This window comes from Bubalus kerabau, chromosome 4 (genome assembly GCF_029407905.1).
Source record: "Bubalus kerabau isolate K-KA32 ecotype Philippines breed swamp buffalo chromosome 4, PCC_UOA_SB_1v2, whole genome shotgun sequence".
NCBI lineage: Eukaryota > Metazoa > Chordata > Mammalia > Artiodactyla > Bovidae > Bubalus > Bubalus kerabau.
In genome coordinates this window covers 118,989,144-119,005,966 of record NC_073627.1, presented here as the reverse complement: position 1 = coordinate 119,005,966, position 16,823 = coordinate 118,989,144, and the positions used below count along the sequence as shown (strand labels likewise).

At 41.7% G+C, this 16,823-nt stretch overlaps 1 protein-coding gene across 2 annotated transcripts in view; it reads right to left on the bottom strand.

Annotated features, from left to right (window-relative positions):
* Positions 1 to 16,823, bottom strand: part of PCSK5 (proprotein convertase subtilisin/kexin type 5) — a 521,444-nt gene that overhangs the window by 42,259 nt on the left and 462,362 nt on the right. For both annotated transcript variants that reach the window (XM_055578327.1, XM_055578328.1), the window contains exons 25-27: positions 8,024 to 8,066; positions 4,317 to 4,453; positions 3,105 to 3,305 (exon numbers count right to left, since the gene is read on the bottom strand). In XM_055578327.1, coding sequence (XP_055434302.1) covers positions 3,105 to 3,305; positions 4,317 to 4,453; positions 8,024 to 8,066 — 381 coding nt within the window. The remainder of the gene's footprint in view (positions 1 to 3,104; positions 3,306 to 4,316; positions 4,454 to 8,023; positions 8,067 to 16,823) is intronic.

The window sequence follows — 16,823 nt, the reverse complement described above, 5'->3', positions numbered from 1 at the left end:
TTTTGGTGGTAGGAAGAAGCTTTGGAGATGACTTAGTCTTGGCTTAGGATTTTCCAGCTGTGGTCTGATGTGTAGGTAAATCTCCCATCTTGGACCAGGGTAGGAGGCATTCCTGCTCAGTTGGTAATTTTTTTTAAAGACTTATTTATTTAACTTTTTTTGGGGGTGGGGGACTGTGATGGGTCTTCGTTGCTGCACATGGGCATTCTCTAGTTGGGCTGAGCAGGGGGCTACTCTTCGTTGTGGTGACCAGACTTCTCATTGAGGTGGCTTCTCTCGTGTCAAGCATGGGCTCTAGGCTTCAGTAGTCACAGCATGTAGCTCACAGCGTTTAGTTGCTTGCAGCATGTGGGATTGTGGGATCTTCCTGGACCAGCGATCGAACAGGTATCCCTTGCTTTGCAAGGTGCATTCTTAAGCACTGGACCACCAGGGAAGCCCTCAAAGGGCTTTGACAAAGGGTGATGACCTGTCATCATCAGCACTCATTATGAGGAGCCACCTTATTAAAAGAGAAGTCCAGTGGACTCTAGTTGGATTTTTATTTCAAGGTGTTGTTTCTCCAACACATGCTGACATAGACAATGGAGTGGTTTTAGCTTTTGGATATAAGTATGATCTTATTGTTTCCACTGGCAGTAGTGTGGGTGAAGAAATGGGATTGAGTTTGTTCCATCTGCTCTGTCCTACATGCATCTGAGTCTGTGTTTGAAACAACAAAAACAACACAACACCTCTCTGGTACCAGCTGGATGGCTCCATTCTCTCATGAGCACTCTGGTTTGTCTGGGCTCCCTCTGAGTTGACCAAGGATGACTGCAGTCTTCTTTCTATCATCTTAAAGGTGCAGCTAATAGTGGTTGTTCTCGGGAATCCTCTACTCTCCTATTACAACCTCAGCCTTGTTTCTTAAGGAAAAAAAATCAGGAGGAAAAATGTAGGCATTGGTTTAAATACACTCAGGGCCTTGTGGAGTACGTTGACATTTACCGTCCATTTCAGTGGTGCCTAAACCATGCTGGGGAAGCTGAGCTGTGGCCACACCTTGCTCAGTGAAGACACAGTTTTTTTCTCATTGTTCATAGTTTGCATGCATGTATTATTCCCTGGATTGTAGGTGTGGAAAAGTTCTGCTATGTCATTGACTTCATTGCTCTTGTCTGGCCATGAGAAACAGTCTCATCTGCTTTTGTGAATCCCTCATTAGAGCTATCTCCCCAAATGGACTAATTCCTTTCTCTCTTCACAGATATTGCATTTTGATAGTAGAAAAGGCAGAGGGGTAGATGTGGTGCCTTGCAAAGTGGGGAGCAGTGAAGCCTTGATTTCTGCTTGCAGAGTGCGTAGTCCAGTTGAAAGGGATGTGTAATCATTTGGGGAATCGAGTCTGCTCTGGCTCTTGGCTCCCTGAACCTTTTCATCATCTGGACGCCAGATAAAATACAGATGTTCTGAGCTAGAAACACAGCACAGACTATTTTCCTCTTGGCTTGCACCGCCTCTTAAATGCCTGCATGCCAGACAAACTCGTTTTCAGCATTTTGGTTCAGCTATAATTCACGGAAGATATCCCAATCTGGAATGAATGATTTTCTTTCCAGCTCTGTCTCTGAAATCAGCCCGCATTCTTGGTGGCCTTTGGCCGCTGGGTTTGTGATGGTGTCTGAGCTGCTTCTTGCGTTAAGTCACGTAGGCGACACTGTCATTGTAGACAGCAGCTGTGGACATCCTTCCTCTCAGACTTAGCAAGAGGCTTTTCTCCTGCCCCAGATCATCCCTCCCTCCAGCTCTTACAAGACTCATCCCAAGCAGACCTGCTTTCAGCTGCTGCTGCTTCTGCACTGAAATGACCTTTTTAAACAAATCCTTGCCTTGAAATCAAGACAGAGAGCATCTCTTGTTTTCATCGGAATGTGAGTCAGATTTTTCCAGCAGGAGGAGGATTTTGTTTTTTAACCACCTCAGACATGGAGAGGCCACTGCAAGGTTGTAATTACCTTACCAGGAAGCCGGTGCCCAAGGCTTCAGGGTCTGGCGGCCACTTCTGAAGACTCAGGTGGGAATGAATACATGTAGGTCTTTACAGTTAGACTCCAAGCTCCCACACTTTTTCTCCCTCCTGCCCCCTTTCAAGCCCACCTGCTTCCCACATCTGCAACTAGAGTGGGTAAATTTTAAAAGGTAAACTTGAATGATGGCAAGTTCTAATAATCCAGCCAGAAAGACAAGCCATTTTAGCTGAAGTTCCCATGCTTTACAGTGATTCTTTTTTGTCTAGAGGCTTCTCAGGTGGCACAGTGATAAAGAATCCACCTGGCAGTGCAGTAGATACAAGAGACCTGGGTTTGACCCCTGGGTCAGGAAAATTCCCTGAAGTAGGAAATAGCAACCCACTCCAGTATTCTTGCCTGGAAAATTCCATGGACAAAGGAGCCTGGTGGGATACAGCCCATGGAGTCTCAAAGAGTCAAACACGACTTACTGACTAAGCACTGCCTTGTCTAACCAGACAGGCTGTCCCACTAGTGATTTTCTTTTCTCTTTTTTATAAAGAGGTATATGAATGTCATCGAAGCTATTCTGAAATCTTTGAGAAAATGGTAGTCATTTCTCTTTCTCTGTTTGTGTGCTCCATAACCCACTCCACCCAGCTAGAAACACAAGTGGCCAGATCAGTTGTCAGTTGCCCTTTGGTGTTTCCCTTCTGACCAAGGGCTTCCCAGGTGACTCAGTGGTAAAGAATCCGCCTGCAATTCAGGAGTGGGTTTGATCCCTGGGTGGGGAAGATCCCCTGGGGGAAGAAACGGCAACCCACTCCAGTATTCTTGCCTGGGAAATCCCACAGAGGAGCCTGTGGGCTACAATCCTTGGGGCCACAAAGAGTCAGACACGACTGAGCGACTAAACAGCAGCAGCTCCTGACCAAATGCCAGCCACACCCTCCTGCCCTTTCCTGTGGTGAGTATCACAGAGGCTCCGGGATACCACACTTTTGTTTCCCTGCCTAGCCTGCATCTCTTGGGTATCCTGAAAGCAAGGGTTTGGAGTGAGGGGAGGGGGAGGAGACAGCTGGACACCTGCGATCCCTCTTTGGGGGCACATACCATTCCAGAAGCTGCCTTCCTCCTGGGTCTGGTCGTGACGCACACATGTCCCCCGCAGCAGCTGCAGGCCTTCTCGGCAGCTGCTGCATTGATTGTGGCCAAGGCCGGTGCAGGTTTCGCAGGCTTGGTGGCAGGGCTCGCAGTCTCCCATCTCTGGGTCACCGTAGAAGCCAGGGCCACAGGTCCTCACACAGCTGCCCCCTACGTGAGAATAAGACAGGAAGCCTGAAGTGGAAGCCTGGCTGGCTGAGCCGGGTGCTCTGAGCAGGGCCAAGTTCTAAACAGGCCAAAGGAGGCTGAGGAACATTTTTTAATCTTTAAAGAAACCGTGATGACATTTGCATATTCCAACCCAAGAATCGTGTCTTAATAAATCCAACACTTTAAGTCCTCTTTCAACTGAAAATTTAAGTTGGCTATCAAGGGTTGGGAGCATAAAAACTTTTATGTTCTCAAGACCTTGAAAAATTGTAGATAAAATGATCTCCACACATACAGAACCCCTGAAGGTCACTGTGTCTGCCCCACTGTCTCTCCCAATGGAAGACTCACAGTATATTTCCTTCCCAACCATTCATTTCCATCAAAGTCAATGCATTGACTTAAATCTAAGACTAAAAGATCTTATTTAACTTTTACAGTGCAGGGAATATAGAACATGAATAAAGTCTCAAGGAAAGAGTCATGTTCTGAATGTTCCAGGTGACTTCAGTTCCAAAGCATTTATTTCTCTTCAGTGTCTGTCCCTCCCCTCCACTCACTCTGCTTTCTGTCAGCTTGGAGATGCTTGAGAGTAATTAGTGAAGTAGGAAATATGCTTCAGTAATAAAAGCAGAAGGAAGCAGTCCTGACTAACGATTATTTTCAAACCAAAGTAAAATTCCTCCTTGGACAAGAGGCATAGGAAGACTCTAAAACCTATCTGACGAGCTCTCTTGTTTCTGAATAGAGTTCTGGAGCCTTGTTCGCACTTTGTACCATGCCTGTTTTCAAGCTTGGGGCTTTCCTGGTGGCTCAGAGGGTAAAGAATCTGCCTGCAATGCAGGAGACTGGGGTTTGATTCCTGGGTTGGGAAGATCCCCTGGAGAAGGGAATGGCAACCCACTCCAGTATTATTGCCTGGAGAATTCCGTGGACATAGGAGCATGGCAGGCTACCATCCATACAGTCGCAAAGAGTTGGACGCGACCGAGCAACTATTTTCAGGCTTACCCAAGAGGAAGAAGCCCTCTTCACACCAGTAACACTCATTCTGGTCACAGTTGCCACAGTTGGTATCACATGCTTTGCATTCAAATTCTTCCCTGTAGGTCTTCTCAGGACAGGTTGTATAACAGTGGTCTTTGAACCTGGGGAGATAAGATGCAGTTTCTTCTGTGAGCTATGTTAACATATTAATATTTCTCTTTATTGCCATAATTTAATCTCCTTATGTGTCTACACATCATTTCTTTTGAAGTTATAATCTTTTCTCCCTTAATAACTTAAAATATAAGTGACATACACATTACATTAATTCCAGGTGTACAACATAATAATTCAGTATTTGTATATATTGCAAAAGGACCACCACAGTAAGTCTAGTTAACATTGGTTATCATAGGTACAGAATTTTTTTTCTTGTGATAGGAACTTGCAGGATCTATTTTGTTAGCAATTTTCAAATATTGTGCATCATTACATTTTTTATTGAGAAATAGTTGATGTACAATATTATATATTTCAAGTGTACCACGTAGTGATTCATAATTTTTAAAGATTATATTACATTTATAGTTATAAAATATTAGCTATATTTCCCATGTGTACAATGCATTCTTGTAAATTATTTATTTTCTACATATATTACACATCATTTTTAAGTTGAGGTCTATTAATTTACTATATTGTGTTTCAAGTATACAGCAAAGTGATACATATATATATACTGAATATACATATACACATATATGTACATATATGTACACATATATACTGAATATACACATACATGTATGCACATATATGTATACACACATATACATGTACACACATATGTACACATATGTGTACATATATATTGAATGTACACATATATACACACATATATATATATACATAATATACATATATATATACACACACACACGTGTATCTTCTCCTTTAGATTCAGTTTTATATTTATATTCTTTTTAAGATTCCTTTTCATTATAGGTTATTACAAGATGTTGAGTAGAGTTCCCTTTGCTATAGAGTAGGTCCTTGTTTTCTATTTTATATATAGTAGTGTGTGTGTGTCCAGTCCCTCAGTCATGTCTGACTCTTTGCAGCCCCACAGGACTGTAGCCCGCCAGGCTCCTCTGTCCATGGGTTCTCCAGGCAAGAATAGTGGAGTGGGTTGCCACTTCCTTCAATAGGAGATCTTCCGACCCAGGGATCAGAACTGTGTCTCTTGCATCTCCTGCATTGGCAGGCAGATTCTTTACCACTAGCACCACCTGGGAAGCCCCTATATACAGTAATTTGTGTATGTTAATGCCAAACTCCTAATTTATCTCTCCATCTGTATTACACATTGTTTTTAACAGGTGTCCACATTTGGGTTCAAGGGAGAAAACTTGGTCTGGTGTATTTGTGTGTGTCATTAATCACCTCCCTCAAAACTTCAAGTGCCCTTTATTGGGACCGCAGGGAGGGGCCTAGGAAGAAGGAGAAGGGTACATTTATTCATGGAGTACTGATTATGTGTCAGGTATTAGCTCACTTAAACCTCTGCACAATCCCCATATGGTAGCTGTTACCTATCTTTAATTTCCAGATAAGGGAACTGTAATTCCCTTAAAATTACATAGGTAAATCACATAGGTAAGAGGGGGGACTGGGATTCTACCCTAGGTCTGTTTGAACAGACAACTTGTGTGCTTTTGCCACCTGGCACTCGCCAGGTCTGAAACAGGTCAGTGTTGAGTTCAAGTAGTCTCATGAGTCCATGATGTCTATTACCAGATTATTGGTATTACCCAAGCTTTTCTGTGTTTATTGTTTTATATAGATCATTTCTTATTCTTGTTCTACGGTAAAACATTGTAATTCAGACTCCATTGAGGTTCATTTGAAGGGGGAGTGGAATGAAGTTGACCTTTGCCCTCACACTGTCAAAAAGATATCACAGGGAAGCTTTGTATTTCTTCCTTAACAACATCTATTGTGCAATGTTTAATTAGCTGTATGACTGCATATCATAAAGGGCTATAATATGTATTTCTGGAAACAAACGTCTGATGTTTTATGCTTAGTGATGCTGGCCATGTTCTTTCAGTGTATTTGTTTCTCAGGAGGTTTTATGAAATGTGTTCATTAGTGCGCAATGCCGAAGTGGAGAGGTGGGCTCCAAAGTCCAACAGAGGAAACGGCTCTCAGGTGACAGAGGATGTAGGTGCAGATGAAGGGGTGTGTTCTGGTATCAAAGTGAAGAAGGCAGCAGGGTAGAGCTAGGCTGGAGGGGTGTTGGTTGTTGTTTGGTCACTAAGTTGTGTCCAACTGTTTTGTGATGCCATGGACTGAAGCCCTCTAGACTCCTCTGTCCATGAAATTCTTCCCAGGCAAGAATACTGGAATGGGTTGCTATTTGCTTCAGGGGATCTTCCCTACCCAGGGGTCGAACCTGTGTCTCCTGCTTCGCAGGTGGAATCTTTACCATCTGAGCCACCAGGCAAGACCCAAGGTGGAGGGATGCAGAGCTGTAATAGGGGCAAAGAGAATTACCCACCTGCTTCTGCATGGTTGCTATTTTTTTTATTTGAGTCTGAGTTCTCCTTTCTTGGCTCCTAGAAGAACATTTTGTACCTTCAACCATGTGACCTTGCCAAGAAATGCCTGCATTTCTGCTCTCATGTCTGCTGCGGGTTCGTGTGGTGGACCACATGCCAGGTATGAATGTGCTAACAAAGGACTGGCTGCTCATTGAGTGTCATCTGGTCTACCTTACAATAATCAAGTCTAGACTCCTATTTAAATGGGACAGTAATTTAAATCATTCAATCAGGAGGATGTAGAGACATAGTCAATGTAGAGAATATTAGGCAATTCTGGAAAAGTTGAATTAAAACCATAAGTTTAAGTAATGCTGAGGTTAATAGATTATTTATAGTATGTCTCAGCTTGTTGGGTTTCCCTTCTCTCCCATTGTCCTCACCCCTTTTACCCTCTTTCTACCCGCCACCACATTTTGAGTTCTTGGAATCTGATGGAGGAGAAAGGCCAGGTGGTGACAGAAGGAGTCAGCCCACCAAAGTAGAGGCGACCCAAACATAGACCGCCCCGAAGAGCCTTGTCTCCCTTCTTTTCTTAGTTTTTCTTCCAAGATAGGCACCAATGTATCCTGGAAGGGAGACAAGAATAGGAGGGGGAGGTGATACTGAGACATAACATCCTTGATTTGTAGATTTGTATCAGAGAACTTTGTGGGTGATGGTTATCTGCATTTCATTTAACCTAGTGGTCTTCATCTCTCATTGCCTGTAGGGAGATTAAGAGCTTAACAAACACCTGGCTTCATCCTGGACTGTCTGCCCTTTAGAACGAGGTCTCCATGCAGACATTTGGAAACAACTTGCTTGGGGTCGAGTGTATTATTAAAGTCTGTCCATAAGCAGCAAGGTCTGAATCTTGGTAACCCATGGCAAGATTCCTAGACACCAGTGTCACGCTGGGTGACTTCCAGGACCAAGAGAGAGAGGACCTCCTTTCAAGGCAAGAAAACAGCTGGGCTCTTACTGCTAAATCCAAGAATTGTTCATTAATAGCCTGACAAGAGAGAGTTGCTTCAGGCTACAGGGCCTCTTTGCTTTAATCACTGGATTTAAGATTAAGTCAGTAATGCTTAAACTGTAGAAAAAGTTAGTGCCATGGAAAAAAAAAAAAAAAAAGACCAGACTTACATGTAGTACCCTGTAGCGCATGATGTGCACGTTCCTGGATCATCTGGAAAAAAATTATAATAATAATAATCATCGAGTTCATTATTTGAAAAACTGAGTTTTAGAAAAGTTGTGGCTTGAAACACATGCTTATGGGATGGTTTCACAAAATGTACTGTCTAGAAATGATGTTTCAGTAGATTGCACCATTTTTAAATTAGTAACAAGATGTACACTATGATTTATCTTTATTAAAGCTAGTAAAATAAGAGTTCTCATAAAAACTTGGCCCTGACTTTCAAGGAGGAATAGGTCCAAGCTACTGGGTCTTCAAATTGTTGCTCATGAATGATCTACATAAAGAAGCTCCTGACCACAACCTAGGTAAAGGCTTCCGCTGTGTCCACACACACATTTGGAAGGGACTGCAAGCTTCCGACCTGAATGGTGGATTTTAATTGAGTTACCCATTAATGGCAATGTGAGGGAATCTCATCTGGGAGGCTTCTTTGAAATCTGGATAAGTATTTATTTATTTTTCTAATACAGTATATCCTTTTGTTCTGCTCTTTATTGCCCTCTTAAAGAAACTGTCCTGTTTGCATTAAGTACAGTGATTCATTGTGTCCCTGTTGGCTGAGAGGACTCTTTCCTACAACTTTCAGGCGACTTAATGAGAAAGAAAGGACTTTGCGAATCACTGACTTAGACTGTTTCTCTCACCTGTCCCTCCCTGAAAGATCCCAACTCCAAGGTCGTTATTAAGACAATTTGGTGACTTCCTCTGGCCTGAAGTTCTTGTGAGTGACAGAGTTACTTCCAGTAAGTTCTTTCTGTGATCTAACTTATACTCTAAGTTTGCTCTTTTCATTCTAAAAGGAGATAGAAAACAGTTGCTCCTTTTTGAAATGTGCATCTTGGTATATGAGGATTTATGTCCGTCTAGTCAAGGCTATGGCTTTTCCAGTAGTCATGTATGGATGTGAGAGTTGGACTGTGAAGAAAGCTGAGCGCTGAAGAATTGATGCTTTTGAACTGTGGTGTTGGAGAAGACTCCTTGGACTGCAAGGAGATCCAACCAGTCCATCCTAAAGGAGATCAGTCCTGGGTGTTCATTGGAAGGAATGATGCTGAAGCTGAAACTCCAATACTTTGGCCACCTCATGCGAAGAGTTGACTCATTGGAAAAGACTGATGTTGGGAGGGATTGGGGGCAGGAGGAGAAGGGGACGACAGAGGATGAGATGGCTGGATGGTATCACCAACTCGGTGGACATGAGTTTGAGTAAACTCCAGGAATTGGTGATGGACAGGGAGGCCTGGCGTGCTGCGATTTATGGGGTCACGAAGAGTTGGACACGACTGAGCAACTGAACTGAACTGAACTAACTTTATTTAAACTAAATACTGGATTGGCCCAAAAGTTCATTTGAGATGTTATAGAAAAATCCAAACAAACTTTTGGGCCAACCCAATAAAATTATGTCCTTTGAACTTTGTGCTTGGTTTTCCTTTCTAATCTAATTTAGGCTTTATTCTGGTTTTTGAGAAGTCTGCTCCTTAATGGCAGAGTCAACTTCATCTGAGTCAGACTTTCATCTTGGCTCCTCCTAAACACTGCTGTGTATCACGCATACTGTGACTAATACATGTGCCGAAAATTAGTGGAAAAATTTCTAGAAGAGGTTCTACCATGGAAGCAGGGATCCCTAGAACCTTCTGGAAACAGTCTAGTGATGATACCATGGAGAGGGCACTGGCCTAGGAACTGGGCTACCTGTGTTTAATTTGAAGTTTTCACCCTGGCTCAACTGTTTTATGAACTTGCATAAGTATCACTCTACTTTCTGGGCGCTGATTTCTGCAGGTATAAAATGATTCTGTTGGATAAGACTGTTGCTAAGCCTCCCCCAAAGTCAAATATTCTGAAGCTAAGTCTAGCAGGAGTAGGCAATCTATGGCCTACTCGGGGGGCCCCTTTTGTTTGCATATTGTGTGTGACTTCTTCCATGCCACAGCCTCAGAGTGGTTGAAACAGTTAGAAAGTATTTACTGTCTGTCACTTTACATGTGCTGGCCCTTGGCTGTAGCGCTGTTGGCTCATGACTTGGTCGTGCTCACCTCTGTTAGATAACATGGATGTAAACATTATTATCTTAACAGCTTGTCCCAGAGTTCCCCTAAAGATCTGTCTATATTTAGGAAAATATCTTGTTAAGCCACTTGGGATACAAGTTTAATCAGAATGATTAAACAAGAGCCAAGACAATCAAGGAGATAGCCAGGCCCTTCTGCAGGAGGCCATGGTTTGCTCATGGGAGGGAAATAGTTTTTGTGTCTGGGTCAGCATGGTTTGCTGTAGGGTGACCAGAGCAGGACAGTAAAGTGAACCATAAACCAGGCGAACTGTGTCATCATGGAAAGGAAAAGCTCACTGGAATTTGTGGAATTCTCAGGAGTGGGCTTTATGCTTCTACAATCCATTGACTGGGGATCTGAGTCCATTTTAAGAGTGTGCAAAGGTCCCAGTGAGCACTAATGGTTATATTGGGTAAGTTTATTTCCCACTATGAGTCTGTGTTTGCATCTGCATTCTTTTTAGTCCTGCTCCTAAAGAAATTGCTACTACTCGGCTTGCATTTGGGCAGCTTTCCTCTTCCCTGCCTGTCCTCAATGAACATATTTGACTCTGACAGTTTTGCTAATTTGGCAAGGGCTGAGGAAATTCTAATCCTGTTCTCTAATGTTCTGGCCATCCCTCCCATCTAGGAACTTAATGAGTTTGCTCTCTGCTCCCTTAAGCAGGTCACTGTTGAAAATGTGAAACAGAATCAAGCCTCAGAAATGTGCATACCAATGTAATCTCCAGTCTAGGGACTTTTCCAGCCCAGTTGCACAGTGAATTTGGTACCTTTACAACAGTTTGCATAAATGAATAATGCATAGAACAAGAACTCTGTCTTATAACAGCTTATGAATGCCCATTAGTCTTGCTCATTATTACCAGTTCTAAAGCATAAGAATTGTTGAGAAAAAATTTTCTACCCCAGAAGATTCACAAGTCAGACATAACCTAAATGGATTTAGCTTGACCACTGGGAGGCAGCTGCTATGGGATTAAGGTAAGGTAACAATCCCAAACCTGGAAGTTGACTCTAAATCAAGTTGGCATTTGGATGGTAAGGAGGGCTTAAGGAAGAAAGATACATTTTCCTGACTTTGTGTGTGTGTGTGTGTGTGTGTGTGTGTGTGTATGTGTGTTGGGGTGGTGGTTGAAGAGTCTAAACAAGCTAGAATTGTTAACTGTCTTGGAAGGTGTTGTCCAGAGTAGGGTATTTAAATAGATCTGGTTATTTGATCTCGTCAAACTTGAGCTGAGAGAGCATATTTTGAGAAGGGATGGGGCAAGTTCAGACAGAATTCACAGTGAGAGCCTTCTACTTTTGGAAAAAAATCTTCAGAAACAGCCACTGACTTTCAGCTGCTTACATCCCAGCTAAGGAGAATGTGTGAGCAGATGCCTTGTCAAGACATCCCTTCTTGCAAAAATTTGTTTTATTGTCTCATTTTTACAGGATGGGCTGGGATGGGTAGGACTACAGTGTCCACTCTGTCTGGAGAGAGCTTCGTGATTCTCTGCATCCCTTTTCCATAGTTTCCTTGGAGACCAGCAGGGCTGGAGCCCAGCATGAGTGCACTGTCCTTGTGGAGACATTGACTCCTGCTGTCAGCGCCACCTTCAGTGGTCAGCTTACATTCTCTGCCATTTTATTATATTCTCAGTAATACTATAGCCTTTACCATTGAGTTGGGTGGGTCAGGCCACATCAGGAGTTAGTAGTTCTTAATTACCAACTATATTGGAAAAGGGGTATTTTAAACTTGAGATGGAGCTGAACATTTAAAAATGTCCAGAGAAAAATAATTTATTTTTATGGTTTACATAAACTTTGAGCCACATAATTAAAAATACATACAAGTTAAAATGATTCTAGTTTGCTTTTTCTAAACTTGTTTCTTATTGTGTGTTTATTTTTCATCTGAGGGAGGCAGAGGAAACTTGGTATCCTAAGAATAGCCTTTTATTAATATCATGTAATATCTAGATATGCCAGAATTAGCCAGGAGTTAGAGAGATTGTTTAGGCAGAATTGACTCTCTGCAGAACTGTAGGGATAAGTTAATGTCAAGGTGCTCCCAACTTAGTTATTGTTGTTTTTCTCAAAATTCATTTTTAGGCTCCTAGGACTTTTATCCACACCCTATGCTAGCCAGGCCTCTATCTACTACTGGCTGTTAAAACCTATCTGACCCCTGTCCCATCACCGCAAAGGCCTACTAGTTTACTGCCTAGGATTCTAGACTAATGGGCCTGATAAACTTGCAGTCTTGGGAGGCTCCTAAACCTCAGTCTCTTCTCCGGTGTCCTAGATTCATTAGAGTCCTTCTACTGTGGCCTCAGACCACGTCCGTAAAGGTGCCATAAAACAGTGCCCACCTCATTGTAATTCAGCATACCCTGGATGCTTGCTTTCTTTCAGATGGTTCCAACTTTTGGACTCAGTCACCTTCTTGGGTCCAGTCACCTATATCCTAGGCTTGAGAAAATCTGGGGCTTTACCTGTCTTCCCAGTGCCTCCTACATTCAGGCAAAGTATTAGACCAAACTGATGCTACTCCCATATTTTATAGGGTTCTAGTCCCAATAACTTTCCGAAGCTCCATAACAACACAAATCAAAAGCAGTAATCTCCATATTTTTTGAAATGTTTAAAAAAATTAGCATGTGCCTGCAATGCATATATGTCTGTCTAAATTATTTATATGTACTGGTGCATGAATATTTTACATATGTCAGAAAGGCATGCCAAAGTAGAAGATTTAAGAGGATAACATAATTTTGAATACAAATTCTGTATTTTTCTATAGCCCTAATGGATTGTCTTGCATACTTTAGAGACTGCTCACTCAGGCCACACCTAACCAAAAGCCATATCTGAGCTAATGAATTCATATATTAAACTCCCCAAGATGTGTCTTATGTTTGGTTCCTTAAACTTATAATTGAAAGGAATGGCTTTCCGATGGGTTCACTCATATGCATGTGTCTAAGGACTGTCTACTCTTGACTTCCAGCCCCTATTTATAGACAGACTATATAATTCTAATCAACTTGTTCATCTAGCACTTTTGGGTTGAAAGAAAAGTTGAAAATACAGATATGAATGAACATGCTTTCATGATGGGGCTGGGTGCCACTTTCTCTACCTTTCCACCACCCTCTATAGATTTAGTACACAAATTTATTTCTCTAGATGAAAATAACCAGTTCTCATGTCCCTGCAAAAGACAGCCTAAAAGTTCATCTGTTGGGAACAAGTTAAAAAAATATGGCACATTTGTATAAGATGGGCTAGTACAAAACCATTCAAATTTTGTTTTTCATGAGTGTTTAGAGATATGAAAACAATATGATGATGGGCTAGGTGAAATAGGATGAGAATCCATATCTAGGTACATGTATAATCTATCCATCTATATGTATGTATAGATACAACTTTATAAAAAATCAGAAGAAAAAGCTAAAATGTTAATAGTAGTCATCTGTGATTTCATTTGTGTGTTTGTGTATGTTTCTATTTTCCTAATAAGTGTGTGTCATGGAATTTGTTAGAATCAGAAATGCTATTAAGGGAAGAAAGAACGTGCTTAGGTTATGAGTCTCTGGCGCCCTTTGGGCCATGTGTCTGGAAACACTCTCTGCCCACAGATCTCCCCTGAGGAAGCTGGCCCTTTGGTTCTGCTCTTCATTTTTTGTCCCTTTCCTGCCCACTTCTGTTCTTTCATCTTTCCATTTTGCTTCTCAGCATTCTCTAATTCTACATCACTGGGACAGGACTGACGTTCTTCCATGGGGTGCAGTTAAAACAGTGGCAGATGTTTGTACAAACTCCCTTATAAAATATGAATTATTTTTCTGATAGGACTCTGTAAAGAAGGTAGTTGACTAGGAAATGGGGTTGTTCTTGGCTCTGTCTCAGACTCCCTGAGTGGACTAGGGCTGTCCCTTGGGCCAGCCATTTTAAAACCACCCCTTTATGAGCAGCTGCAGCCTTCTCAGAGCATCAGTAGGATGTCACCTCCTACTGAGGTGCACTCTGCTTCCTTTGAGGAAACAGATAGCATTATAAGCAGCCAGCACTTAAATTGCTTAGGGAAATAATTAAGCACATTGTCAATAATGCATATTCTCTGAGAGTAAATATGTACTTCGTTACTGCACAGTGCTGTACAAATCTGTAGGCAAGTCGGTGACATTCCTCACCCCACCCCAGGAAAATGAACTGGGCTAAGAGATTTATATGCCAAAAGAGTGCAACTAATTATAAGCCCCAAAAAGCACTAGAAAGCACATAATTCAAATATGCTTTGCACTTATAATTGCTTCAAATAGTGAACACTCAAATATGAAATGGACCCTCTGACAGCTTTGTCAAAGCAGAAGATTTTTCTGGAAGGCTCAGTGGTGCTGGGATACAAAGTATTTGGTTAGGGGGCCTGTTGATGATTTTCAATCGTTTTGTCCTCAATGGTGTCCAAGGACAATGAATAAATATTTGAATTGGCAGCAGTGCGAGTAGTGCAGCTGACGGTGGGGCACAACCCACTGGAGGGACACAGTAGTAGAAGAGACGTGAATAAATAATCTAAATCATTGTCTACAAATGTTGGCTAAAGAGGGCTCTGTTCTATGTTGGATTTTAGTCTTGACCAGGTCTCCTGATTCCAACAATGGAATCGCATAATAGTCGAGCTGTTTATGGATTTTCATCCTTCTCTAAACCAACTAGCAGGTAAAAGTGATGGCTGCATATACACAGCTGAGTTCATGTGAGGGTTGCTCTCTACAGCTGTAGGTTCTTTGACTTATTCATTCATTCTAGGACTTACATTTTAGGCGGAAGACAGATGATAAAAGAAAAATTAGAAAATTTTTAGAATCTAAATAAAAAAATATTTTTTAATAAATGTATTAAGTAGCCACTAAAATTCAGGCTCCATGAAGACAGCTTGTTTTGTTTGGTTTTTATTTTTCTGTACCTTAATACCGACAGCATTGCCTGGCACATAGCAGATACTCCAGAAATAGGCATTGAATGAAGAAGAAAAACAGAAATAATACATTTAGATAAAGGTTTAGAAGGAATGAGACTATAATGGAGAAGGGAGGCTTTAACTTAGGCTAGTTGGGAAAGAGCCTTTCAAGAACTGACATTTGAATAGAGATCAGAATGATAACACAGAGTTAGCCCTGTGTAGTTCTGAGGGTAGAATGTTCTAGACAGAGACCAAGAAAGTGTGATCTGTTTATGGAATGTCAGGAAGGCCAGTGGGGCTGAAGAGAATAAAGAGAAAGGGAGAGAGTCAGGATATGAGGCCAGGGTCCAGGGCAGGACCAGATAAAATATAGTCTTATAGACCAAGGTAGCAGGTTTGCATTCTAATCTAAGAGTCATGGGAAGACATGAGGTGCTGTATTAAAAAATAACTTATTTTACTATAGATATGATTACCTTTATTAAATTATAGACAGCAAAACTACTGTTGCATGTAACACATTGAGAAACACCCTTTTAAGGAATATAGTAGAGGAAAAATGATTAGGAATACACTAAAACTCCAGTACTTTGGCCACCTCATGCGAAGAGTTGACTCATTGGAAAAGACTCTGATGCTGGGAGGGATTGGGGGCAGGAGGAGAAGGGGACGACAGAGGATGAGATGGCTGGATGGCATCACTGACTCGATGGACGTGAGTCTGAGTGAACTCTGGGAGTTGGTGATGGACAGGGAGGCCTGGCGTGCTGCAATTTGTGGGGTCGAAAAGAGTCGAACACAACTGAGCGACTGAACTAAACTGAACTGAATAGGTGCAGTCATGAAGAAAAGTCAGATTTAAGAGAAACTGAGAAGATAAAATTGAGGAGAATAGATGTAAGATGTGAGAGATAAGGAAGTCAGATGACTCCCTGACTCTTGCTGGAGCACCTGCATGGATGGAAAAGGAGGAGAATTCAGCAATGAAATAACTTAGGAGCAATGAACACTTAACTGAAAGCAACCCATGCACTGCTTTTCACGTTGTACAGAGTACATGCAGATAAGAAAGGCAACCCCTGCTCTCAGGGAGCTTGCAATCTGGTGAGAGGACAGCAAGTAACAAAGCTGGCTAGAGAAGACATCATGATGTAGTAAAATGTAAAACAGATGTAAAAACCTTTAATCTAGAGCACCACAGAAATATTTGTTTAGGGCCTGAAAGAAACTAAGTTCTGATTCTCTTCTCGTCTCCTTTAAATAGGCTTTTCTCTCTCTTTTTGAATGGAAAAATTCAGAGTGTTCTTATTATTGTTAGGGTTGCGAGATAAAATATAAGACTAAAATGAGAACCTAAGGACTACAGTTTCAGTGTAAGGCTGAATTAAAAAGTAAAGTTGCCTGGAGAAGAGGGCAACAACCACCGAACAACAACCAAACCATCCTGGTCCTGCGTTTGGCATTGGGTGGATTAAAACAACGACGACAACAAACCTCCTCTGGGAATTTGATCTTACGTAGGTTTTTTTTTTTTTTTTTTTTTTGTTACCATCTTTCTAAATTCCATATATATGCTTTAGTATACTGTATTGGTGTTTTTCTTTCTGGCTTACTTCACTCTGTATAATAGGCTCCAGTTTCATCCACCTCATTAGAACTGATTCAAATGTATTCTTTTTAATGGCTGAATAATACTCCATTGTGTATATGTACCACAGCTTTC